The sequence below is a fragment of the Penaeus vannamei genome, chromosome 40 (assembly GCF_042767895.1).
Source record: "Penaeus vannamei isolate JL-2024 chromosome 40, ASM4276789v1, whole genome shotgun sequence".
Lineage (NCBI taxonomy): Eukaryota > Metazoa > Arthropoda > Malacostraca > Decapoda > Penaeidae > Penaeus > Penaeus vannamei.
Genome location: NC_091588.1, coordinates 25,490,899 through 25,518,398, shown reverse-complemented (window position 1 = coordinate 25,518,398; position 27,500 = coordinate 25,490,899). Strand labels below are relative to the sequence as shown.

At 42.0% G+C, this 27,500-nt stretch overlaps 2 protein-coding genes across 9 annotated transcripts in view; one reads left to right on the top strand and one right to left on the bottom strand.

Moving 5' to 3' along the window:
* The window catches only part of LOC113809580 (uncharacterized), a 19,898-nt gene extending 13,832 nt beyond the window's left edge, over positions 1-6,066 (top strand). For both annotated transcript variants that reach the window (XM_027361207.2, XM_070117549.1), the window contains exon 3: positions 1-6,066. This exon is cut by the window's left edge and continues 581 nt beyond it. In XM_027361207.2, coding sequence (XP_027217008.2) covers positions 1-4,144 — 4,144 coding nt within the window. In that variant the 3' untranslated portion in view covers positions 4,145-6,066.
* A 6,162-nt stretch (positions 6,067-12,228) lies between these two features.
* The window catches only part of HUWE1 (HECT, UBA and WWE domain containing E3 ubiquitin protein ligase 1), a gene marked incomplete at its 5' end in the record, with an annotated part of 45,149 nt that continues 29,877 nt past the window's right edge, over positions 12,229-27,500 (bottom strand). For 4 of the 7 annotated variants that reach the window (XM_070117542.1, XM_070117545.1, XM_070117547.1 and 1 more), the window contains 22 exon segments: positions 12,229-14,610; positions 14,850-15,040; positions 15,256-15,421; positions 16,194-16,327; positions 16,468-16,655; positions 17,180-17,368; positions 17,513-17,788; positions 17,938-18,042; positions 18,414-18,692; positions 18,969-19,337; positions 19,596-19,777; positions 19,906-20,177; positions 20,321-20,846; positions 21,339-21,712; positions 21,945-22,104; positions 22,533-22,786; positions 23,105-23,336; positions 23,469-23,633; positions 24,215-25,004; positions 25,117-25,266; positions 25,436-25,571; positions 25,744-25,873. In XM_070117542.1, the coding sequence (XP_069973643.1) occupies positions 14,508-14,610; positions 14,850-15,040; positions 15,256-15,421; positions 16,194-16,327; positions 16,468-16,655; positions 17,180-17,368; positions 17,513-17,788; positions 17,938-18,042; positions 18,414-18,692; positions 18,969-19,337; positions 19,596-19,777; positions 19,906-20,177; positions 20,321-20,846; positions 21,339-21,712; positions 21,945-22,104; positions 22,533-22,786; positions 23,105-23,336; positions 23,469-23,633; positions 24,215-25,004; positions 25,117-25,266; positions 25,436-25,571; positions 25,744-25,873 (5,371 nt within the window). 7 annotated transcript variants of the gene reach the window in all.

Genomic DNA, 27,500 nt, shown 5'->3' with positions numbered 1-27,500 from the left:
GCAGGCCGTAAATTCTGGTTCAAGTAAACTTTTGCTTCCGAAGACTGGGCCCTCTAATAGCATACCGCTAGTTAGCCTAGGACCACGAATAGTCATGAAGTCGGCCGTCAAGGCGGTCGCGGCAAACAACTCTGTTCCGATCAGTAGTGGTAGTAAGATCATTCCGTTACAAAGTAGTGGTCAGGTGATTCCGGCTGCGAGAACTATGGCGGGCATGACCACAGTGCAGATAGCGGGGGGGACTATGTTAGCTTCTAGTAGTGGCACCAGCCAGACCTCTTCTGTGCCTACATCATTTGTACAAAGTAAAAAGTCGGCAAATCTTAACGGACAGAATTTTGGTAGATTAATCAAGAAGTGTGCGACTTTGAAACCAAAAAACCAACCAGTGGTGGACGTGCAGCCTCCGGATAGCAACTCCCTGGAAGCGTATTCAAAGATGAAAGACAGAGGGAAGGCTTCGATAAGTGGTGATCTGAATCTGAAACCCGCCCAGTCCAAGAAAAGCCGGAAACAGGTGTTACAGCCCAGTGTAGAACCCGAAGCCAGTTTACTATCCGTCTCCCCGTCAGTGTTAAAACTGAAAAAGAAAGGGAGAAAGCTTTCAGGTGACACAGAAGTTTTTGCGGAGGATAAAGTCAGTAGTCCCAAGCCCTCAGTAAACCACAAGGGCTATAGAAGAAAACTGAAAGATAATCCTATTGAAAATAATACCCCGAAATCCTCTAAGCAAAATACCAAAGGAGTGAGAGGCGGCATGAAGAAGAAGAGGGGTCCAGGACGGCCTCGCAAAGAGCGGGTGATCGAGACGCCAGATCTTTCTGAGATTGACTCCTTATTTAATGAAGTAGATAAAGAGGATGCTGAAAATGAGCCTTATTTGATGACCAAAGAGGAAGAAAATATTCCCACAGTCGAGTTGGACCTTTTCACTTTACCTTCTCTAAATGAACAAGTCTCGGTTCTCCTCACGGAACCGCAGAATCCTAACTTTAAGGTGTATGCTAGTATGGATGCAATTTTTGTTGGGGATTCTGCACTAGGAGATGTTACAAACCAAATTGGCTATGTGACTGATGCTAATAACGTTGTTTATGTTAACCCTAGCCACTTTTTATTTCCAAACGTTGAAGATCTGGAGAACTTTGTACCGAGTCCAATAGTCACCATGAAAGGGAACAAGATTGGGGTGAGTCCAAGCAAAGTGTGCAAATTGAATTCCAGTAAACCAGTGGCACCAACCATGCTGAGAGAAAATAAATTTGTCACTTCAAGTCACCCAAGAGAGGCCTCCAGTTCAGAACCAAATGTTGAAAGAGTTAGTATAGAGGAAAGAGAATCTCAGTTCCCAAGTGCTAAGTTGAAAGGGTCCGAAAGAGTTCCAACAAGCGCTGTTTCAGAACTTGACCAAACTGGCCTTTTAAGCGTGAAGCCTCTCAGAAAGACCAATGCAGACCCCATTCGCAGTGAACAAACGACTTCAGAAACAGTAGCCTTAGGTACAGCCAGTGACAGTAGTTTCCGTGAAATTTTGTGTCCTAGCACGAGTGATATGTTGAATTCCATAAATTTAGACAGTAGTAGTTTGAGAAACTTACAAACAGAAAGTGCAGAGAAAATTGTGGAGAAAAGGGAGGTACCTGTTGTCTCAAAAGTTGCTCAATCCGAGGGTGAAGACCTGTTCTTTGCCTGTAAGAATACCATTGAAATGCCAGTCAATATCTGTGAGGGTGACGGGGAAGGGGATCAATCTCAAGATGGCTTTGCGGTGAGTGAAGACTCGTTATTGTGTGATTCATCAGAGAAATTGGAGGAAAAACCGGCTTACACTTCCGAAACTGCAAAATTGTTGTTATCTTCACTTGAAACCATAACAGGTGCTTCCTCAGAAAATAAGGACACAAGGGACCAAATTATAACTGATTGTAAAGATTGGACAGATGAAGTAGTAAGCACACAGAGAGACAGTGTACCTGAAACGAGTGAATTAGATCTTAATTTAGACAACAAACCTGCAGAGAGGGAAAGCATTATGTCGCCAGTAGAAAAGTCAGAAACGTGTTCAGAGTTGGAAGCCATTGAAGAAGAAATGGGTGTCGATAACCAATCAGAAAGTACTATAAGTTTTGTTGATACGGAACCCACAGAGCCAAGAGACAGTGATAGAAAAGTCAATACAGTGATTCCGAGGAGAAGATCGAGAACAAGATCAGCGGATGTCACATTAGGGCCTGTGAAACCCAGCCTTCAGAATATAGAAACCGTGAACAAAAAGCAGCAACTTAGAACAAGGGCACGACAAAAGAGTGACAGTGCTGTCTTACATGAGACCCATGAGAAAATCCAGGACTTGAGCACTTTGAAAGAGCTGCGCCTAAGTGAAATAGATGTGGAGAAAAGATTAGAACTTGCTGGTGAAAATGAGAAAACTGTGCTTGATACTGTCGAAGAAAAGCAGAGTGTGCTTAGTTCTGATACAAATGTATTAGCACAAAACCACATTGATACACCAGTTCCTGAAGCTGTGGTCCAAAGTGGAGATTTACAAGACTATCCCATGACACCCAAAGATAGTAGTACAGAAATAGTTTCTGACCTAGTTAGTGTGGAAAGTACAGTGGTTATGCCTGCTGTAGTGGAAGATCCAGTTGTAGACCAAAGTGCAAAACCAGCTTCTGTGGATACAGGTCGTAGGAAGGTTGGTCGACCTAGAAAGAAGAGAAGAGGTAAATTATTACAGTCTTTAGATGTCAAGGTATTAAAGGACAGTGTAGAAGCAGAGCCATCTGTAGTGCCTGTAAGTAGAGAAGAGGTCGAGCAAAATATCCCCGAAAATGTACAGGAGAGTAGACCAGTGAGAGAGAGGCGGCCCAGTTCTAAGTTGATTGAGAGTTTGTCTTTTGAGAGTACAAAGAAAAACAAATCTCCCAGAGCTGCCTTGGACCATCAGTCATTGACAAACCCCGATTCAGATGAATTTACGGATAAGCAGCAGGAGCAAGAGATTAGCCAGGAAGAAAGGATTTCCAGAATATCATGTGTTCCGACTCCGCTGCTTCTGGACGACAAGGACAATGAGGTATTAGACAAGGATTATGTATCCCCAGTAAGGGGTGCCGACCTCTCACCGTCAAGGGAGTGGCACGGCAGAGGAGCCAAGCTAAAGGCTCAGGTCCTCATACAAGACCAGCAAGCAGGTGTAACTGATTCTCAGATCCTTCCCTCTAGTCTCGAGACTTCACCCAATCCCAGAGGTTCCCCTGGTTCTGCTGGTCAAGACACGGTACCTAGGCTTCAACAGCCAGAGGAGTTTCTTCCCTCACACAGTTCGCCACCAAAGACTCACATTTCCAAATCTCCTATTAGTCCTAGATCTCTCAAGTCTCCAAGGTCCCCCTCGCACGATGACCGGGAGTGGCAGGCGCGAAGAGCGAAACTCAAGGCTCAGGTTATGATCAGTGACCAACAGAGTGGACTTTCAGATTTCATTGTAGATTCAGCAGAAGAAGACTCTGCAGCCCCTGAAATTGCTTCTCCACCTGTAAAGAAACTGAAGCTGGATGGTTCACCAGGTGCAACGCGAGACATCAGGAGTTTCTTCTCAGTGTGCAAGTCTCCCGAGTCTGCAGCTGCAGAACAGCCCGATTCTCCCTTGCATGTGTCCCCAGCCATCCAAAGTCCGCCAGCGCCAAGGAGTCACAAGAAAAGAATTAATAGATATTCGAATAAGAAGTCTGATATTCGGTCCTTCTTCTCGGTCGACACTGCTGGCAAGAGAAAGTTGAAGTCTCCCCCACATCATTCTCCCAAAACAGTAAGAATAAGTGATGGTGTCCAGAGTAAATCGCCGAAGAGCTCGCCGAGAAAGCAGGATGTGAAGGCAGTACAAAAGCTCCACCAGACTTATGAAAAATTAGAAAAGGAAGCTTTTGATATTGCAGCTCCAGCTCTTCCAAGCAACCTCCAGAACTTTGAAGGATTCGAGAGGTGTTCTAGGCAGTCGGGTCTGAGAGCCAAATCTCTCCTAAGACTTGTGTCATTGCTGGACATGAAGAGATGGTACCATTTAGGAAAGTTCCCCCTACCTGTTGATCACCTGTGTGATTGGAATGAAGAAGTCTTAAATTCCAATATCTTTGACTGAATTTGAATTACCATTTTATTTCTGTGTTCTCGACAAGGTCTATGGACGACTGATTTTGATTGCAGTTTGTCATCTGATTATGTAAATAGAAGATATAAGTATAAGAAAACTCTATTCTGGAAGTGTATCTTACCCAAGAAGTACTTCTTTTAATATGTTATGTTAGGTGATATATTGAAAATGTTCTGTTTTCATAGTCCTTGCTATGACAGAAGAAAATATTTTCAGGAATCAGGTATTAAAGCTCTAAACTGTGACTTGAAATTGTACAAGATATTAACCTAAGTCTTCTGCTCGGTAGTGTATGTGGGATGTTCTGTGTATATTCATTATTTATTGCACATGTATGCAGTGAGGGTCTAGACTCTCCAGTAATTGAGTCGATTATAGTTGACAGAACGCGTATTTTAGTACAGGTAACTTTAAGCATTTTTTGTATGCTGCACCAAGTTCCATTTATAGATATTAATTTCTAAATATTTCATAAAAAGTGAATCAAGGTCCAGTGTTGAGGTTCTTTCCAGATGTAGTGAATCGTTCGGGGATTTCCGGGCTCTTTAGTGAGTGGTTGTAACTTGTACGATACTATGACCTATGTATAATGAGCTGGCTATCTGGGTTCAACATTGTTTGCGATGTTATTCGTTGTTATCTTTTGGATGTTTAATACACCTTTTTGTATATGTGTTCTTATCTTTCTTCTAAAAACCAAAAACAAAAACTCACAAGCTGAAATTCTTGGCGTATTTAGTTGGTGCAGATAATATTTATAATTTTTATTATTATTTTTCATTCCTGTCTCTTTTTTTCCTCTTTCCCTCTCCACCCTCTTCTCTCTCTTCTCTCCTTCCTCTTTGCATCATCTTTCCCTTCTCTCTCCTCTCCTCTCCTCTCTTCTCGCCTGTTTTCTCCCACCTCTGTGCCTGTCTCCTTTCCTCTCTCCTCTCCTCTCCGCCCTCCTCTCCTCTCCTGTTTTCTCTCACCTCTGTGCCAGTCTCCTCTCTTCTCTACCCTCCTTCTCTTCTCTCCTCTCCTCTCTTTTCCTCTTCTCTCTTCTCCTATCCTCTCCTCTCTTCTCTTCCCGTCTCCTCTCCTCTCCTCTCCTCTCCTCTCCTCTCCTCTCCTCTCCTCTCCTCTCCTCTCCTCTCCTCTCCTCTATGCCCTCCTCCCTTCTCCTTTCCTCTCCTCTCCTCTTTTCTGCTCCCCTCTTCTTTCTTAATTTTACATTTGATAAACTAATGGCTTTTGTACTTCATTTCACGTGTGACTCTGAATCGTCACTGAAACTGATTTTTATAGCGTTGTGGAGGCAGTTTGGTTGAAGCGAGCCAGTTCCTTGTTATGTATATCTGCATGGTCAGTACAGATGACGGTAGAGGAAGCCTTTTGTGTGTGAGTAGATGAATGACATTGTAGTAAATGGAGTAAATTACCAGTTGTTAAATTACGCAGTCCGTCTGTTGATCCATCGTCGACAGCCAAGGACTGCAGTACTTTGAAGCACTCAGTCATATTGACTTGGAATTATTGTTATTTCTTTCTTTAATTTTTTTATGTCTCATTTGAAGGATCTGACAGTTATCTATATGATTATATGTTAATTTTTTTTTTCCCACACTATGAGGATCAGGATTTTTGAAAGTGGTATGGAAGTCTCCAAATGACGTGTTATACCTTTTAAATCAATCCGCACTGGGCTCGATCGGGTGCAGCTTATATTTTTTCTATTAGAATTTCGCACTGGGCTGATTGAGCATTGTATTCTGACAGTTAGCCTTGTTTGGTCCAATATCCAATGATGTTGCAGATGAGATAAAAAATATTTTTGTACAGTTTGCCTTCCTCTGCCAGTGTACAGCTTAGGTGGTATAGTCCATATTATTGTTGTGAGCTTCCAAGTAAAGACATGGAAACAATTTAAATATGTTTTTTTATGTTATTCCTGTCTAAAGAATAAGTTTGTATGGTTTATGCACATATTACCGGAGATTTTTATTTGAGGTGAAGAGTTCACATGAGAAATTACTTTAAAAAGTGAAATGAAAAGTTAATTCTAGAAATTCATCCCTTGATAAAAGCATAAAAGTAAATATTGACTTCATTGAGCACTAATGGAATTGCTTGTTGAACTTTTGAAATTGTATTTATGAAAATGTCAGATAATAAAAGATAATTGATGAAGTGATTGTGTTGAATTTATGCAAAGATGAAAGCAGGGCATTTAATTATACATTTTAATAACAAGTCTTTACAGGGTTACTTCAGTCTGAAGATTTACTGTGAAAAATTTAAATGTTTTTCATCAGAAATCAATTTCACACACCTACCATGTAAAAAATGTACATTTCACAGAATTTTGAAGCTGAAACTTTTTCCCCAAAGTGCACTCAACCCACATTGTTGAACAAGATAAAGTTTAGAGAAAATAGAAAAAAGGGGAAAAGAAAAAGATGATAGACTTGAACAAAATGAAATGTGCATTTCTTTTCCTTCTCCATCCACCAAATTATACATATGAATAGAAGTAATGAGATGAATAGACAGTACTGAAACAGGTGTGATAGGAAAGGACATGTAGTTGACTCCTTGGTAACTTAAGTATTTGTAGAGCTAACTATTTGGAAACCACATACTAAAAGGGGATATGACATATGTAGCATGCTATCTCGGCATTGTATGTTAAACTTGACTGCACTGGATTAGTAGGTGCTAATTACTATATAAAACAAGGATTATGTGAAAGAGGGGTACAAAGGTAAGAAAAATTGCCATAAAGGTGATTATCTTTTTTTAGGGGGGTGAGGTTTGGGGGTAAGGTGCCATTCCTGTCCTTGCTTAGATTATAATTTTCAACTAGTTATGAAACTGGTACCCTGTTATTCAGATAATTTTTCAATATTTGCCTTTTGTTTATAAATGTGATAATTACGGAAAAAACAAACAAAAAAAAACAAAAATGGAGCCATGACTACAAGAATCAGTCTCATTCTCCTAGACAAAACTGGTAGAAAAAGTCAGATTTTCTTGAAACAGATTTTGTGAATGCTCTCTACTTCCTGATCCATTATTTTGTGGTGAGGATCTGTTGGCCTTTACGGGAGCACCAAAAGTTTAGAGGCCACAGCAATACTTTGAGGGACTTAGGTACATTTTAATGCAAAATTACATCACTAAATGTACGTTGATGGGTGCTGTGTCATGCTGGAAGGGAACGTAAAATGAATATGCGCATGTGTAGATTTGCTGGATAAAAAAAAAGAAAAAATGTTTTCAATTTTGAAAGCATTTTTGAGTTGACTAAGGAAAGTTGATGGTAAAAAGTAAATAAATGTGCAAAACCTCGAAGATCATGTAGCACTTTGATAAAGAAATGAGTTGATAGAACAAAATGTGTCATGTCAAAGGTTGTAGAGCGCTATAAGTTGTATGGCAGTGAAATAGTGAAGAGATGTAAATGGAGAATGGTTAATGGTTAAATGCGAAATAAATGTGCTAGACATGTAATGTAAATGGAGAGAGGCAGGGATTAGAAAAGGGGGAAGGAGTTCAGAGCCAAGGGTGATTAGGTCAAATGGAGAGTATCCATGTGTCTGAGGAAGGAAGAAATATTGCATGAGGGACTGCAAATGAACCATTATGGGGCATTCCTCGTAACGGGGCAGAAGGGAGTGTTGAAGTATGACAACAACCCGGGGGAGTGAGGCAAGGGGACAGGGGGAAGAGTGAGGTTACAGGAAGAATGGCAAAGGGGGAAGAATCCGGGAAGGACACTGCTGTGACCAGAGGGAGTCACGTGTGCATGCAGGAGGAAGCGGAAGAGATAATGAGGAATGAAGGGATGGTGCGGATGGAGAAGGATGTGGCGTGATGTGAGTGAGAGGAATAGGGACAGGGGGAACATGAGGATGGGTGTCGGTTGTTGCTTACAATGTAGTTGGGATGGCTGTAGAGAGATCGTAGTGTATATCAGAGGGGACATTCTGGGTGTCCTCAAAGGTTTTCTTTGGAGGAGCAGAAGAGGTGGGCGCCAGGGAAAATGTAGATGATGAGTTAAACGTTTAGATTGTCTGCTTCGATAGGTAACGTGAGGAAGAGGGGTAGAAACCTGGGAAGTGGTATGAATTGGAGTGTCTGAATTTAGAATGACAAATGTATTCGACGGAGAGCGGAAGGGTAGAGGTAGGATGGTAAGGGGTAGAGGAGAGAGACTGGGGGAGACGGTGAGACATCCCAAGAAGATGGGAGAGAAGAGGAGGAATAGCTGGCGAGAGAAAAAGTCTTGTTGGCGCGCTTACTGTCTGGCCTCGCGTAGAGTGAGGCGTGGTTTAAGTCTAAGAACTGCTACCTCTCTCGCGAACTTGTAGGCAAGGATAGTTCCTGCATCGTATATTATGTGAACCACCACAGTTGTCACAACTGTGTGATTGTGCAGAACAGTTTGAACAATCATGGCCAGGATGGACACACACAGGACATCGGTAGCGCTTGGCAGTAAGACGCCAACATTCCTGACACTGAAGAAGGGGTCGATGTGGGCGAACATAGCAGGATACTTCAACAATATAAACTTTATTGAGGGGTCATGTCTAGAGAAGGTAAGCTTAATAATATTTAAAGTGGCCTCTGGGAAGAATAGTATAGCACTGTACTTGACACTGCATCAACAAGGCAGGCAAGCAGATTGTTTTCACAGTCTGAGCAGTCCTTGTCATGGCCAGGGCAGTCAGTTGGGGAGATGGAAACAGTTCCGGTGCAAGTATTAAGGGAGAAACGAGTCTGTGCAGGAATAGGTTTGCCAAGGTCAATCAGATAGTGCGACTTGGAACTCATGTAACTGTAACGAGGCGTGAATGATCGGAACGACTGCGAAAGGAACCCTAACCTTCTTGTTTCTAGAGGCATTGCTGGAAGAGGGTACTGTCCGAGTAAAAGGCTGTAGGGGGAAGTCGTAAAGAATTGACCCCATTTGACTGGGCCAAGTAGAGTAGGTTTGTAGAGGTGAAAATAGAAGAACGAGGACAGGAGGAGTGAGGTAGTACTGTAGATGAAGAGTCGTAATAAGCGAGAAAATGAAGAAGACTGTGCAGGAGATGGAGTAATGTTGAGAGAAAGGAAAGGATGCATTCAAGTAAATGGCCTGCTGGATGATTCGGAATGGTTCAAGCTGACTGCAGGCGCCGAGGAGGGGTTAGCAGTAGCATTGATCAAAGAAGAGTCGGGGAACCAGTTCAGTTAGGCTAGTGGATGAAGGGACAGCCCTCAATTTTCCAATAAGTTCAAAATAATTATAGGCCATGATAAGCCTGATATGTGAGGAAGAGACTAAACAATTAACCAAGGGAATACCCTGCCCATGCGCCACTCCCCCCGAGGCCGACCAGGACTGACACGAAGCCAACCTTTCATCCTTTCAGCACGGCTCACACCCCAAGAAGTGGACAGAAGAGATTAGGAAGATAAGAAGGAAAAGGAAAGGGGAGAAGAAAAGGCTAGCAAAATTATGTGAGGCCAAAGATAGGGGTGATCCCACATTGTGCCTCGGTATACGGCTCTCATTCCCCCGATGGCCGGGCTTGGGACTGGGGTTGGGGAAAAAAAGGAGACAGGCAGTCAGACAGACACAGAGACGGAAAGAAAATTAAAAGAGAATAACAAAAAGTAGATGGGGAAAGGAAAAAAATAAAAGGAATGGAAAAGTAGAAGCAACTTAGAAAGAACATGAAAAAAACAATAAGGGAGAAATAATAAAGTAGAGAATACGGAAAAAATGAAAAACGAAACAAAAGTTTGTATCTTTCGTGTTAGGAGGCTTAAAAATTGCTAATGGTTAATGGTTAAAAAGCAAAATAAATGTGCTAGACATCTAAGGTCCTATAGCACCATAGGAAGGCATAGTAAAGGGTGGGTAATGAGTGAATGGGCTATGGTGGGTTTAGGTAAGGGGATTAGATCAAGTGAAGGATATTTATGCGTTTGAGGAAGGAGAACAGGTTATCTAAGTAGAAAGTGTGGGATTCTGTAAGGATGTCTGATAGGTTGGGAGGACAGGTGGGGGGAAAGCAGAGGTGCGGGCTGTAGAAAAGCGTGGACAGGACAACGAATGTGGAGGTACAAATGGGTAAGTAAGATGTAGGTATAGGGGAGGCTGTAGGAACATCTTGGGTGGGATTGGGGGGGAAGGGGGAGAGACAGAGCGAGTGACAGCACTAGAGTAGGGAATATGAGAGAAACCTCGTCGACGTACTTCCTGTCTGGCTTCACGCAGAGTGAGACCAAGTCTGTATCTGAGAGTTGCCACCTCGGTTTCAAAGGTGTGGCAGCCCCTATAAAATACATTATGGGGCCGCCTCTGTTAGCACATGCGCGTGACTGTGCAGAGCAGTTTAATCGGTTATGGCCAGATTGGGCACATCGAAGGCATCGGGGCTGTGCAATGGCAGTTTTTGGCAGGATGTCCTAAACGCCAACAGTTTTGACATTGACGGGGAGGGATTCTCCACCAATGTAGACATTGTCTACAGAAAAATAATTTTGGCAGTATTGGTGGGGTTCTTACGATGACCTCTACTTGTTTTTGGAGACTGCCGAAAGAGAAGAGTGTTGGCTAGGCTACATAGAGTATGAAAGATATTTGTAGAGATGGGGGTGGTAAAAGGTAGGGAACGTGTGGAAGAGGGAGTATTGTCGAGGGAGAGATGGAGAATAAGGCTATACGGTAGTAATAAGGGAGGATGGGGTGTTTGATAAAGAAGGTTGTAGGGGTAGATGTGAAGTTGGGAGAGTAGGAATGTCTTCTGGAGATTGAGTCTCGGCTTGGGTGGGTAATGCACGAGTAGGCATTGAGTAGTAGGTAGTAGTTTCAGTTTTCAGAGTCGTGGTCAAAGGAGAGCCTGGGGTTGGGGAGCCAGGAGTGTTTGAATTGGTGGGGCTATTTGATAAAGGGGCAAGCCTTTAATGCCCCTAAAAAGGGTATAACTTCATTATCGGCCTAGTCTGTATTGGGGAAAGAAACAGTCCACGTAAGGGCTAGACAACTAAAATGGGAATGCTGTGCCCATGGCTCCCTCAGGTCGGACAGGACTAGCAAAAACTCAGCCCTTCATCTTTTCAGCTCAGCTCTCACACCAGAAGTGGATAGTAGAAGGGGTTGGAGAAGGGATGGAAACAAAAAAGCAGGACGGGAAAGACTTTGCGAAATTAGTTGAGTTGAGGGCTGAGGCCCAAGGTAGGGGAGATCCCTAGCACTGGGTCCCAGTCCTCGCTTCCTAAGCCCCCTCACGACAACAATGGGCAAAAGGATTGGGGAGGAATTTCAATAAAAGCAATAGAAATATTGTGCCCAACTTATAAAACATACAAGACATGTGAACATATTATGAAATATTAGCTGAACAAAGAATTAAAAAAGGCGGCTAATACGAGTTCTCCAGAACTCACTGTGAGCTGCCATTTAACATCTATACATCCTATAACTTTACCTTTTGGGATGAAAGACTGTTGAATTCTGGTGATCATATATCAAAATGAAATCCGAGAACCATAAAGAAAATGTATATACACACAAACATACATCCATACATATGATTATGGAGAGAGAGAGAGAGAGAGAGAGAGACAGACAGAGACAGAGAGGCAGAGGAGGGAGGGAGAGAGAGAGAGAGACAGGCAGAGGAGGGAGGGAGAGAGAGAGAGAGAGAGACAGGCAGAGGAGGGAGGGAGAGGGAGAGAGAGAGAGAGAGACAGGCAGAGGAGGGAGGGAGAGGGAGAGAGAGAGAGAGAGACAGGCAGAGGAGGGAGGGAGAGGGAGAGAGAGAGAGAGAGAGAGACAGGCAGAGACAGAGAGACAGACAGACAGAGAGATAGAGATAGATAACGACCTAACTTCGCATACCAACATACCAATGACTACAACTTGTCAATCATATACAAAAACTGGAATGAAATGCTCCGAAGAGTGCACTCAAGTGAGGAAAACAATGGAGGTCCCTCGGGCGATCCTACAGCATAAGATGATCACACACATACAACGTTCACTTTCCATTATCGACGGAGAAAAAACGAAGTTGGATATACAAACACTATCATGAGTTACATTTTTAAATTTATGATTTTGTTACAGAATACAAAGACATTACTATGAATATTTTGTTTTGTATAGTGGAATCTAGTATTAATATGAATGACCAGATGGAGTGTTTATCATAGCAGACTTACAGAACAGTCTCAAAATTGAAACAGCATTCCTTTCATATGCCCGTTCCTTCACATCTAAAAGAAAAACAAGGAAAAAATGTATATTTCTCCAGCAAACTGACATTCTGATGGTGAACTTAAAAGACAAATAGATTAAAAAAATAATAATAATAACTTGACTTCAATCGAATCTAAGACATTCCCATATTCATCCGCAAAAAGGAAGAGAAGAGATCTCCTCGTACACTGCACAACCGATTATAGGTTAAATAAATAAAAAAAAAAAGTTATTTAATACTGTGTATTTTAATGCCAACTTGTTAAAGTAGAAGAACGATTGTTGCACATGTGATAAAATACACTTTATGTAACATCTGGGCTGAATGATAAATTAATAAACTCAATCAATGACTAAATTTCAGATAAAAAAAAGACAAAAAAACAACAAAAATATCAACCCATAATAAAGTAAATATAGGATCACTATCTATTTGTATACATTTACTTAGTATGACATACTTTACACGTCTTCCAAAGCCCTGGCAAGAAACACTTCACTAACAACAGAAAATGCCAACTCTTGGCTTTCACAAAACATGATTCTCACTGTATTACTCAGTTCACAATGTACACAAACAATCAAATAACAATGCTTTTGTTTTGCCAGAATTGACACAGTGGCTGACTGTTAGCAGGTCATTCATTCTGAAGAAAAGATGCATTCCTCTTAATAATCGTCCAGTTTACTATTATAGTGGAGAAGTGGTAGTGCTTGGAATTTCCAAAATAATAATCAATATAAAATCTTTCACCGTATATTATCTTTTTTTTAAAACATGGAAACCCAGTAAACACACTTACTTCACATGCTTTCAACATGTTCATCTCTCGTCTCCTCCTGCTTATCACCAACGTCTTTGTAGCAATCTATGACAGCCCTTAATGTAAAATTTATCACATTAGATATACCAGTGTATTTCTTTTACTTATATGTACAGCAGTAGTGAGGCCAGAATATACAGCACAGTGATCATAATACTAGTGGAAGGTAAATGTCTTTAACAAGGTCAAACGTATCAAGTTGGAACAGAACAAGGAGGGATCGTCAGCACTGCAGCCTCTTGCATAATTTCACAAACCCGAGACTGCGTGGCCACGTCTTTGGGTCCCTTCCTATTTATCATCATTATTTTTTTTTTAAACTGGGGATTCCTTCCAAAGTAAAACAAATCACGGGTCTCAAAATCTCCAGTGCTTGCTCTGGTTTGAGGGTTGACCCAGGTGAGGCTAAGTAACTAAACAGAACAGTGGTTACAGATGGGCAAGCTAGGCACAGGCTGCTATGTGATTAATAATAGGGGTTGGTAAATGTTATATGGGAATGCAGGCTCAGGAAAGGAAGGAAATGAGGGGAAGGGAGGGAGGGGAGGAGAATGGGAATGGCTTACTCATAGAATATGCTCGGCAGGCAGTGAAGAAATAAACCGACTGGGGTCAGGATTCGCTTTTGGGGTAAGAATGGTTGGGTCGGGGGAAAGGGTTCATCATATCAAGGATGAAAACCTGGTAATCTATCACATTTTTAGCAACTGCTAGAGGGTTGAATGTTTGCTTACAAAATATCTGAAGCTGCTCAAAATATCTCTTTCATTAATATCTGTGCACATAATACATAGTGATAAATCCACTCAAACAAGACAAAATACAAAATTGAAAGAAAAAAAGAAAAAAAAAAGAAAAAAAAAGAGGAGGACATTTTCAACTACAATATGTATATCTCATTATAATATACACTATACTATGCTATAAACATGTCAAGCTTTCGGTGCCTTTCCATTAACAATTTATCTCGAGAAGCTCCAAATCATGGTCCTCTGGAGCGGTGTCCATCTTCCCCTTCGAAGAATACTTATAAACACTGTCATAACATCTTCTAGAAGATCAACATTTAAACACGCGTGCTTCAATCCAACCACAAAATTATCAGAACCTCATGTGAAGATATCAGGTGTCTCAATATGTACCACGGTTGTACTTGTGCTTGATAAGGTTCCGGTTTTCCAAGGGGTGTTCGTGAGTAACCTGGAGCTCCCACTGTGCAGATAAGTCTGGAAACTTTTCAACGTGTACTAAAAAGTCACTGGTTGGGTAATGGAAGAGCTATGACTGCTTATGCGAATCCAAAGCCCTCCGAACATTCATGGATGGCCTTCAGGAGATAGTGGCGCAGCTTGTCATATGTCTCATACACTGGCAGGTCCAACTGGTTGAAACTGTGGAGGAAAAATGTTTCAAGTTTTTTAGGAGATTGAGATACAGAGATAGTGAGAGAATAAAGGGGAGAGAGAGAGAAAAATAAAAGTGGGAGGTTGGGGGGGGCTGAGTTTTCAATAATTTCTGACATATAGAGATTCCTTACACTATAAAAAGAACAAAAAAAAGAACCTTTGCAAAAGCTAATTCTATCCATTCAATATTGAAACTGAAAAAAAGAAAAGCAAGGGTAACAAACCAAGTGTGAGCAGAAGGCAGCCTGTCCGTCGATCGGTCGTCCCGATGAATCTGGAACTTCTGGGTGCCATTCATGCCTTCCAGGGCCACAAAGCCTTGTAGCGGAACTTTGCTGGTTCCCGTCACAAACTGGAGGAATTTGGCTCGTTCTGCCTGGTCAAAGGAGCGTAGTGCTCGCCAGAACCACTGAATCTGAGGCGGATCAAATAATCATAATATTGGTGAAGTTATCAAAGTTAAAATTCTTAATAGTATTTGCTTACATACTGTCATTACCTTCCAATATGCACAAGATTTTGTCTGCACATTATTAAAACAGAAATTATAGTGTCAATAACAATAAAAAAACAAACCCACAGGAGAGACAGCCACAGCCACACACACACACACACTGACACAAAACATACCTGCAATGAGTTGGGTTGATATTTATGATATTCTGTATTCGCCCGGAGGTCATCGATGTCAATGGTTGGTAGGCCGGATATGAGGAGCTCCAATTCTTGCTCATTGAAGATTGATATGAGGCGCTTGGGAATAATGTCATAAAAGCCCTCCAGGAAGGCGTTCAGTCTGAAAAAATTCAGAGGGATGTCAAGTGATGCATCAATCTTACCAACATTCTATTCGTAAACATGCAAAGAGGGAAGTCAAATGGCGTCTTAGAAGCCCCTTCCGAAAGCATTTGGTCAGTAAAAGTTTCAAGAGAGAAGTTGGATGTCATAGATGCCCTCCAGGAAAAGCCTTAAATCTACAAGGGTTAAAAAATTAACACATCAAATGCTGTCGTAGAAGCCTCCAAGTCACGCATTTATTTTGGAAAGGTTTAAATAAAGATGTCAGAAATGCAAAATCAAATCTGCCTTCTTGAGACCTCACAGCCTACGAACATCTTGACATGACCATTACACTTTCTCAAGGCTAAATATATTTTTCTGAAGTAATATGACTAATATCACAGATGTTCACTTCAATTGAACCATTTCCCTTTGAAGCTAACTGTAAATTGATTGACATTTCATCCCACTATCTAACAGAGTTGCAATTTTCTAAAAAGATCCTGGAATCTCAATCTTTCGTCCAATCTACCTGCCTTATTTAAACTTTGTTTAACCCAATATCCCTAGGTAAAAAGTTTGGCAAGTAGACATGACCATGCCTGGCTCGTTCAGTAGTTTGCGAGCGACATTCTGCACCTAAAAGCTTTTACTTTGATATAATTTTTTTTTAATATAAAAATTTTGAAGATTCACCTTCACTTTAGGTGCTATCTCCTAAAAGCTTTACCACAGAAATAAAGCCACTAATATCAGAGAAAAACAAGCATTTCCTGCCAAGCACTCACTGTTTCCTAATTGCTCCGGTCATCTTCATCTGGCAGACCAGGCGTATGTACTCCATCTTCGTCTCTTCCGTCACAGCTATATTTCTTCCATTTGGTTTGAGATCTCTTACTTCTGTCACACCAAACTCTTGTACCTGATTATCAAAATAGTGCAAGATGTTACTCTTCTGTCCATGTTCGACACAATTTGAGATCTTAAAAGATAAAAAAAGATAATGGTCTAATCTAGTGATATTCAAACTTTTGGGCATCTCCCAATTTTTCCTTCATTTACCTCTGTGCTGAACGTCAACTCGTAGCCCAAATCAGCCACATTGTGCTCCAGTAAATATATAAGCCCCTGGTAGAAGGAATAATCCTCGCTCTCCATGTCTCCCACACGGACCATTTTTCCCAGGATGTGCTTGTAGAATGACCTCGTGAAGTAGCACTCTAGGAGCTTGTTGTCATAGATGGCCTTGGCTGTAAAATAATGAAAACACCAAAATGAAGCTTACTCTCAGCAGAGGAAAATAGTTTTTCATCAAAAAAATTCATACTGTTGTTACCGAGTGTCACAAATTACTTCCCCAGCACTGCCGCCACAAGGTGGATTCTAGTTCTACCAACCAATGTGGGGAAGCCAGCATTCAAGTTCACACATCTTTAAGTTCTAGAACGGCAACCAAATGGGTAATGCCACAGATGAATTACTGAATTAGGGAGGGGATGGGCACCCCGGCAATCCATAATGAGTGTGCATTCATCATCAACTAAAGTGACTTAGGTCAATTATATAACAAAAACTATTAAATAGGAGAGGAAAAAATGAAACAAACGGAAAAAAAAGGGAGAGAGAGAGGGTGGGAGGGAGAAGGAGAGAGAGAGGGTGGGAGGGAGAGGGAGAGAGAGAGAGAGGGAGGGAGGGAGAGGGAGAGAGAGAGGGAGGGAGGGAGAGGGAGAGAGAAGGAGGGAGGGAGGGAGGGAGGGGGAGTGTATCTACTTACCAATAACACGTCCGACAAATTTGAAGTACGAGAGATGGTTCGAGTTACAATGAGAGGCCGGGTTGATCATGTAGGTCACGCGGTCTCCCGGGGAAGTGCAGAACAAGGCATACATGGGGTTGAAGATTTCCCGAGAGATGATCATGTACCATTCCCTCAGCAGGCCGCCAGCATCCTGGCCTTCCTCCCCTGCAAAGACAGAAGGAAAGGACTTTTAAATTCTTTCCCAAAAATCAGAGAAGATCCCTTGCAAGTACTACATATCTTATGTAGACAATTTTCTCTGATCGAAGAGTAAGCATACTGCAATGGATTAGGTTAGATTTTCCTTACCTTCAAACACAATGTAAAATCTATTCTTCCACTCATCAGGGGACCGTCTATGCAGCTCTCTAAAGGAATCTTCAAAGACGTGCTCCCTGCGTACGTGCACAGCTAGATCTTCTCGGCGCATACCATCGTCAGCGCGCTCTAATTCGGTTCTGAAGTACTTGCGCTTAATATCAAAATCTAAAAGGCGAGTGTGATCCACAAGAACACTGAATGGACCGTCAGCAAGGTGAACTGTCGACTGTCTAAGAATTTGGTTGAGGACTGTGCGATGTGTCTCTGAAATGAGGAAAAATTGATTATTCATACCTTGATTAAATATGTTTATAAATCATACAAGTAAAATATAAAAGTAACATCTGACATCCCATTTTCTCAAATTCTTATCAGTTAATACGTAAATCCCAATTTCTTACACCAGCACATACCTGCAAATTTAAGGAACTTCTCTGTATCACCAGGACTGTAATCTGACTGTGACGTGGAATTTTCTCGTTTTCTTGCACCCGCCTGACTGGATGCTCCTTCTCCATCTGCAAAATAGATCAGCCAGAAATTAACGCAACATTAGCTCCTGTCCGTATTTCAATAGTGGTGACGTATATATAACTAGATTTAATTACAAAATTTTCATATACATCCCCTCCCCCCTTTCTTTCGTGTAGAGTTAAATTTTTCTTAACCGGTTTAAGAGTAGCTGTGGGAAATCTAAAGTTACTGAGTACATTATGATATGAATTTGAAGTGAGTTTGGGGACACTTTTCTGCATAGAATAAAATATAACAAATTACTGTAAGACAGAGAGTGATTTGCAGGAGGCAATCTTTCTGTGCAGACAACATATGTAGGAGAAAAAAGGAGGAGTAGGAAGGGAAGATGTAAAAAAAGGGCATGCTTCCTCACCATCTGTAGGAACAGAAGGCAGCGGAGAGAGAGGAGCAATCTCATGATGCAGGTGAGCCAGCTGTGCCTCCCGTGATTCAGTCTGCGTGGTAGTCCTCTCGCGCCTGTCCCCTGAAGCCCCTGAAGCGTGGACTAAGAAGAAGGCCTCAACTGCAGGCTGCAGGACTAGCACAGCATGGGTGTCTGGGGTCTCCCCTAACTCCACTAGGCACTCGGAAAGTGTTGACCAGAGCTCGTCCAAGTTCAGCTGACTGCTTAAGCTACCAAGCTCTGTGGTTTCTGCAAAAGTAAATACATGAATATGTAAGGACTGTTTGATTCACCATGAAATATAAAGGTGGGAGGTTTGGTATCTTGTATGGAATTATGTATGCATCAAAATTATTTACAATTCAGCCAAACATTCTCTCCTTGTCACGACCTACAAATATCCACTCCACAAGTACAAAGACCTTTTAAAGTCAAAATGACAATCTGTACCACAAAACCATATCAATGAAGAAAAGAAAATAACCTCTAAATAATTATTCATGAAATCTATATCATTTGCAGTACCTGTTGTCTCATTATCGACATCCATGGCTTCAGCAGTGGGCTGCGTTGCCTCCTCTTGTGGTGTGGCTGATGCATTAGCAGCATTGTCTGCCTCTGGGTTGGGTACATCTATTGACACAGCAGGTTCAACACTTCTCTCTTGTGCCTGCTGCTGCGACTGCTGGTTCTCCTCCAGCTGGTCTCTGCTACTCGCTGTGTCTGTTCTTGATGGGGTTTCTGTGATGTCCTGGCTAGCTGCTGCATCCGACTGTTCCTGGTTGTTACTGGCAGCTGTCTGGTCTTCTCCAGTGCCCTCTGTTGGTTCTTGATTACTTGCTGCGTCCTGGCCACCACTGGTTGGCCTTTCACTGGTGTTATTGCTCTGAGGAGCTGTAGGATTGAGAAAATCCTGATTAGTTATCCAGTTACATTGGTTAAGAAAGTCTGGAAAATTGATGATTGGAAAAAAACCCATGTTTATAAGATAAAAATGATTCACAACTTTTTCTAGTCTCTGATTAACAATATTGTATTTAAAATACTAGTGTACAAGTCTTCACAACTGACCGAAATATACATCAAGGCTATCATTACCCCAAGACACTTCCCACAAACTTATCCAAAACTCGTCTACACAGAGGGACTTACCATTTCTTCTGGTGCGTGATAATCTTATTGCATCTCTTAATTGTATGATGACCTTTAGGGTACGAAGGAAGAACGCCTGAGAGGAGGTTTTGCTTGTAAGGGCAGACATAGAAGCTAGTTGTAGTTCACACGGAGGCTTCACCTTGGTCGCCCCACTGATGATAATACATTCATTGGTGAATCTACAAAAATGAGGGAAAGAGAAAAAAATAAAAATAAAATCATCAAAATACAGAATGACACTTAGACAATACTTGCATAACTACTTAAAAATTTTATATAAAAAATAATTAACAGATAAAGCTCCTACCTGTCCTGCAACAAGCCCTTCTTGCTCTTGTCTGTGACGTGAGGCTGGTGTTCATCTTCGTGACTTGCCATCGGGTGTGAGGCGTTGTACGCTCGGAGATCAGAGAGGAGAGCCGCGATGTGTGTAGCTACAGTAGAGCCTAAGGTGGCAGCTCCTTGCAGTAGGAGACGCAACACCTGGTCCCTTGCAGGAGGGGGGCCATGCGAGAGGTGTAGGAGGAGAGCCGTGGCATCCTCCAACCCTTCTTCGGAACAGGATTTACTGGTCAGGACCTGAAATGTATTTGGAAACATGAAAAATACATTCACTTGTTATTAGACCATCAACATGTTATTGGTAGTCTTCATCAATTCATTCAGAACAAAAATGCCCAAAATTGCATTAGATCCCTTTCTTTACTATCACTTCCACTCACCTGAATTGCTAATTTCAACAAATGTTCTAGGGTTTGAGAATTCTCGACTGAGTGCTGGGTTGTGGTGTTGGAGTTTTGCGTGGAGGCTGAATCAGCTGTTTCTGGGAGGCCTAAGGAGATGAGGGCCAGCAGCCGCAGCAGCCTGTCTGTGAGGAGCGATGACCGTCGGATGACGGGGTGGGCCAGCTGCTGTATGAGCTGCCCCAATGCCGATGCTTCCAGACTTGCCACGCGCTGTTCCTCCTCACTATTCCCTCCCGCGCTGGAGTGGGTACGTGGCAGCCCCTTACCCTTACGCGAGACACTGATTGAGTCTAACTTTACCAGCAACTCCCAAAAGTCTGTGGGTTCACTGCTCTGACTAGAGGAGGACGAACCCTTAGAGTTCTTGCTAATAGCACCTGTGGTCATTCCACTGCTCGATTTTTTACTATCACTTTTACTGTCATCTGTTTCTTTCCCTTGGTGAGGCAAGAAGTGGCTGGGGAAGCTTTTGGCCAATGAGATCAGCGTGTCAAGCGCATGTCTGCAACAGAGGAACATTGTCAATGCTTTGATTGTTACTGACAAACTATTAAATAGTTTTCTAATGTAAAAATGGGAAAAAATTACAATCAGACATTCTAAGTAATGAAACATATTTGTACATTAATCTATTTATCAATCTACTTAAACTGATACACTGATAATAGTTGTATGTATATAATAACAGAACTTTTATAAATCTCCCACCTACAATGACAGAAAAACAAACACAAAAGAGATATGATACAGAGACAAGAAGGAAAGAATTCCTACAGAGAAAAGGGAATCATGATGGCAAAATAAGGAAGAGCAGGAAGATGAGGAGGAAGAGAGGTAGGAGGAGGAGGAGGAGGAGAATGAACAAGGGGAAGACAAGGAAGAGGGAGAGAGGGAGGGAGTGGGAGAAAAAAAGAAAGGGAAAAGGGGAGGAGGAGGATTGTTTACCTCCAGCCAAACATTTCCAATCCGAACAAAATCCTACCACGAGACCTACCTGCACACCAGAGGAGAAGCCTGGGGGTGAATATTAACAGCGGTTGTCAAGGATGCCACAGATGTGCGTTTGCCTGTGGGCTGTGTGCGATGGATTTGGAAGATGCTCGCCCTGCACCCTAAGGCTGCGTCCATGCTCATGCTAAGCCAGGAGGGCGCAGCTGGGGAGCGGGACTCACTGCGCCAAACAGGGGTCGAGGAGAGGGGTGCCTGGTCCCCTCTCCCGCCTGCTGTGCCCTTCTTGCCACCACACTTGCTGGCTGGTTCGGGCGTTATGGGAGGGAGGCTTGGCATGGGGAGGTCGGTGCTGGGTCCGGCAGAGCGACTACTGCTGAGAGTTGGGTCACCGCAGCGCTCCAGGATAGAGAGCAAGGCCTGGAAGAGTAAGGTGATTTGTAAAGGGTGAAAATTTTCAATACCTCTCTTTTTCTTTCTTTCTTGTGGAACTGCTGAGAAATGGATTATCAAATCTATAAAAAAAATAATAATAATAAAATAAAAATAAAAAAATAAAAAATAAAGCTTTCTACCTTTGTAATTAATGATCTTCACATACACAAAAGGGATTGCATGATGCTGATGATTAAAAAAGACTTATTACAATTACCTTAATCACCCAATCCCTGGTTGGGGCATGGTGGCACAGGTAACGCAGCACGCGGTGCAGACGGCCGGTGTTCAGCTTGGGCTCGTCGACAAAGAGCAGGACCAGGAGGCAGGTCATAGCCTCGTGGTCTAGCAGCTGCCTTCCTCTTGGCTTGGTGGTCCTGAACAGAAGGGAGGAGTGGAGGTTCAGCGAAGAATGAAAAAACAAATTTGGAAAATGAAGTAACAGGAGGCTTCTGCCGTTTCTGGGGTAAGAAGTATGTCTTCCTGTATCAGGCTTTCCACATGGAGTGATATTATTTGTAATAATGATTGGTGGAGGGAAAAAAAGCTCATAAAATGATAATCAAATGTCAATAATAAAAAGATGTTGATCTTCAATCACAAAACTAAATCAAAATAATGCCAAAAAACATCTAAAAGTTGCAATAAGAGACTACAATTAGTATAGCCTTCAGAGCACCACTTCAATATTACTAGCAATCAGAACACCAGCAAGTACGGTACTGTAAATGGAAACAATATTCAAGCCACGTATCAAAATCCTATCAGCAAAGATCTGAATGCAAATAACAGGACATCATCTTACGTGGTGGAGGCCTGCTGCCCGCTGGACGATGGCCGCAGATTCCAGCTTGTGGACCAGCTGGAGGAGTGCATGAGGCGGGAGCCCATTCTCGCTGTATTGCGCAGGATGGATGACAATGATGCGTTGGTCCTGCTGAACATGTGTTCGTGTGCGTGACGGTTGCGCTCCTCTCGCTGCCGTCTCAGGGTCTGAGCTTCCTGGGCCAACTCAGGTGGTAAGGCAGCAAACTGTGAGTCTTCAAGGTCAGCCAATATCTGAGACAGAGACGGACAAAGACAAATCAGTGTCTGAATTTTTTATATAAACCAAATTGGAATAATATTAGCATAAATATCTAAAACCCTTTTGAAGGAACTAAAATTCTCACTCTGACAATAAATGAAAATACAAATAAAGAAAAGTTTATAAAATAAGCTAAAACCAATAATAATTTCATAAATGGGGTTTCCACAGCACAAATTCACAAAGATCTACCCACCCCCCAAATAATAATTCCTAAAACCCTGCTCAGTTTCATCCAATCAATGTCTCACATTATGCAGTTTCCCGCCAGTAACAAAGACCTTGTTTACCGTTTGTCTGAGAGAAGGTGGGAGTGTTTGCAAGAAAGACACCGAATCTACTGGATCGTCTGGGTTGGATCTGGCTGCCTGTTGCCGTTGCTGCTCTAAGCGCTGTTGTGCCAGCACCTCCTCCTGGATATTTGGGGGCAGTGCTGCTAGGAACTCTGGATTCACCTCACCAACAGTCGTACTGTTGTTCTCCCTCGTGTTTTCTGTGGCTCTCTGTCTCACACGTTGAAGTCTGTCATGGTAGAAATGGGTGTAACTATAGTGGTAATATCCCTACAAGAATATTTTCTTTCTCTTATTTTCATTTGCACGATTACTATTACTATACGTAAGTTGAGGTACAGGAGAAAGCATGAATACAAACCTAAGCTGTTCAGCGATGACTTCTTGTCTCATCTCTTCTGGTAAGGCAGCCAAAAAGCTGGGGTCAACACCTTCAGGAATTTCAATGTCTCCGAGGATGGCAGAGTAGTCGGGCCTGTTGCTGTTTGAACCCGAGGGGCCGGCCACATTACTCTCACTTCCCGTGCTGGAATGGGAGATAATCAACAAAGGTTATGAGAGTAACTTTTTTCACCAATTGTTTTCTAAATCCTAATACAGTGACAATAAGCTAAGTAAAAATACAAGTAAAAAATAAACAGGGCTTGCAGATAGGGGTAAGGTTTCTCTTCTTCTCTAATTAATGACAGCAGTCAACATTAAAAAATTTATTATTTAATTTCCAGATTGCCATGAATAAAAAAACCTAATTTTTGCATATCCATAAAATCCTTGATTATAAAAAAACATATAATATTTGCTTACAAAATTTGCTTTAAAATTGATTACAAAGACCAAAACTTCATGTTGGAATTCAGTTCCTAATATTAATTTTCTTAACAAACCATTTCTATATCATTCAGAGATATGGAGGGAGTTGAAAAAAAGTTACAGCCTATAATCTATGGTCTCTTTTGCCCCAAAAGCCCCTTTGTATGTAGTCCGTACATTATATATCTCAAATAACATAACCCAGGTTTATGAAAACCTCTCACTCATACTACACAAGAGAAGCAGTTGAGAAGTAAAATACAAGGAATTGAAAATGAGTAATAAAATAACACTTACGTTGCACTCCTGCCTTCGGTGTTGCTCTCTGCTGCGGGTGGCATAGCAAGTTCTGGCGGTGCACCAGCTTGGTCCTCGGATTGATCCTGAGGGGGGTCTTGCTGCATTGTCATGGATGGGTCATACCAGTCATCCCTTGGAGTAACTTGAGGTAAAGGAGGAGTGGAGGCTGCATCCCCCGAAGAGGCAAGCAGCTCAGGGGACTGGCTGGGGTATTCCGGAGGACTAACTGACATCGGAGTCTCTTCCTGGGCAGCCAGAGCCTCTACGTTATCCTGAGATATTGGAGTGGACCCTGTCGCTGGTAATGGGGAGGCCGCTACCATTTCCGTGTCATTAACTGTGAGGGTTGATGATGTGGCCTCCACCTCCAGAGAGGAAGTGTTGGTTGGCGCTACAAGTGTCGGTGTGGAGGTAGAAGTTGCAGGGGAGGGGAATGGAGGCAGACTGCTAACAGTGGTTGTCTGAGGCGTTGCTGGGGCTGAAGGAACACCAGACGTTAGGGATCCACTAATGGCTGGGACGGAGGATACTGGGGGTTCCTGCAGAGGCAGTGTAGGTGCACCAGATGATACCGGAGAAAGCAATGTCAACAAGCCAGAGAAGCTGGGGGTAGCCGTTGTTGTCACGGGGCCAGAGGAGGTACCAAGGACAGACTCCACGATGGACTCAGCAATGGAAGCGGTACTCAAGATGGCAGCATCCTGACCAGTGGTCTCTTGGTTAGCTTGCTCCTGATCTCCTGATGCAGTCTGGTTGTTCTCAGTGGCTTCACCCATTTCAGTGTCACCTGAAAATATGGCAATCACTAAATGCTGGCTTGTCCATTAATAGACCCTCACAATTTGCATGATTAGACTACATGAAGTGACGTAAGCAATCACAACAACCTGTACACTTACCACTTTGCAGGAGCAAAAGGGGTGCTTGAGAGGTCTCTGTAGAGGCTGGCGGTGGCTTGCTGGCCTCCTGCTCCTTCTTCTTCTTGTCACGCTCGGACTGTTCTGCATCTCGGTATTTCTCCAAAACTGCCATCAGAGCAGGCTTGACCACTGTCAAGAGCAGCATTAACAATCATTATAGCCAATGCTGGAATCAACTACAGAATAAACTTCTTGAACATTCTATATCCATAATAATTTCATTAAAAACACACTAAGAAAGGGGGAGTGGATGCTTTGGTCTTCACAAATCTTGAGAAATATGAAGTGCCTGACATACCCGTAACGGCGTCATGCATGGAATCTGCTTCTAAAACCCGGGCCTCTTCTGTCCACCGTGAGAGGGCATTGGGAACGCTGGCCAGTGAAGCCGACGAGCCTCCGTTATTCATCATTGTGCCGCCATGATCCTGTAACTCAAAAGGTCAATTTGCTGTTAACAACACACCTTCCTTAGCAAGGCAGAAACAGCATCCTAGAGATCCAAGCCAAAAAGACTGACCTCTAAAAACGGCATGAAAGGTTTTCCTTGGCAAATAAAATTGGTAAATATGGATCAACCAAACTTGAAAAGCAGAAAACACTCACCTGCATATCAATGAACTCATCAGGATCTGGGGGCATGAGCCTTACATCAGGGTTGGTGAAGAGCACCTGCGTTGCCTCGCGCAGGTTAGAAGAGAGCTGGAGGGCATCGCGGTGGCTTGGCCCTAACAACCTGTGGGTAAATAATGCTCTTTTGTGCTACCTAATCAACTGTCAAAACTAAGACATATATATGAATTCAAAAATTCTTGAAGTTGACTTTCCTTGAAAACACATCAAAGAATGTTTACTAATATAATACTGCGTTTAGTATATGTTCTGAGAATTACAATCACCAATACAGTCAATTCACAGTAAAAAACATGTGACAATCTATCTACATTTCTCATTTCCTTTCAAACAAATACAATTAACTATAAGGTAAAGGTTACAAATTGTATTAACCACAAGTTACCTTGAACAATAACAAATATCTAATGAGTTCAAACTTGTAAGAAAGTAAGAAAATATCTAGTTACGCGTACAGTGAAAACAACAATAGAAAAGGGATCAAATTTAGCAAAAATGATAAAAATCAACAACAAACAAGAGTGGTGATGATGTGATGAGGTTGGTGTCTGTACTCTGTATGTCGAGGTGGTGATGAGGATGGCAGTTATTAGTAAGTCAGAAGAGTAAGGAGGCAAAATTCCACACAGATGCCCCTAAGCCTTGAATGCACCGTTGCTGTTAGTACAATGCTTCATGCAAGAAATCAAGGCAGCTAGGAGAGTATTAGTTCATCATGGATAGACTACAAGAGTGTCTGTTACTGGAGTGACCGCAGAGAGTCACAGCTGCAGCCTGCTAACCAACACGAGTAATGCCGAGTAGAAACATACAATTCACAACCTCAAAATGAAATACTCACACGAGGACGCAACCAATTGCATGGATAAGGAAGAGAGAGAGAGACCAAGGAACCAACAGTAGCAGTGGTCCATGTACCGTATTTGGGGTGAAACCAGGGCAGCGGTAGAGGTAATATAAACAAGAATGGCAGTAGAGAAATTGTGATAGTCATTGGGTAAGAGGCAGTGGAAGCAGAGGCTTTTAAAGCAGCAGAGGGATGTGTAATGGAGGTAGAAGGATGAGACAGAGAAGAGAGGGAAATCAAGTGAAAGAGATGCACTGTACTAACAGAGCCAATCCATTTCCGGAAATGGAAGGCAATGCTATTTTCTCTGCATCCAGGTAGCCTATTCAAATTTGTACATCTCCATGTGTCACTGCCTTAAAATATATTATCTAAAAATACATAAAACCTATCTGCTAAACTCATCCTACTACTATACGACAAATCAATGCCAAATGCAAGTAGGGTATGAGTGAGAAAGAATAACTTTATGAATAAGGAGGAGTAACTAAAGCATGAACAAAACATGACATCAAAGAGCATGAGTTAAATCTCTTGCTTTGCCAAGTTTTCATTTTCATTCATAACTTTTCCACAATCCCTAAAACAATCTCCCAACAAAATAAGATGTCTGAGAAAAAACTCACACACACACACACAAAAAAAACACATGCACACACAAACAAATATATAGATACATAAATATATACATATATATATACATATATACATACATATATATACATATATACATACATATATATGTAAATATGTGTATATATATATTTAAATATGTGCATATATATGTATGTATATATACATATATACATATATATAAATATAAATGTATATATATAAATCTATATATATATATAAATATATATATATATATATATAAATATAT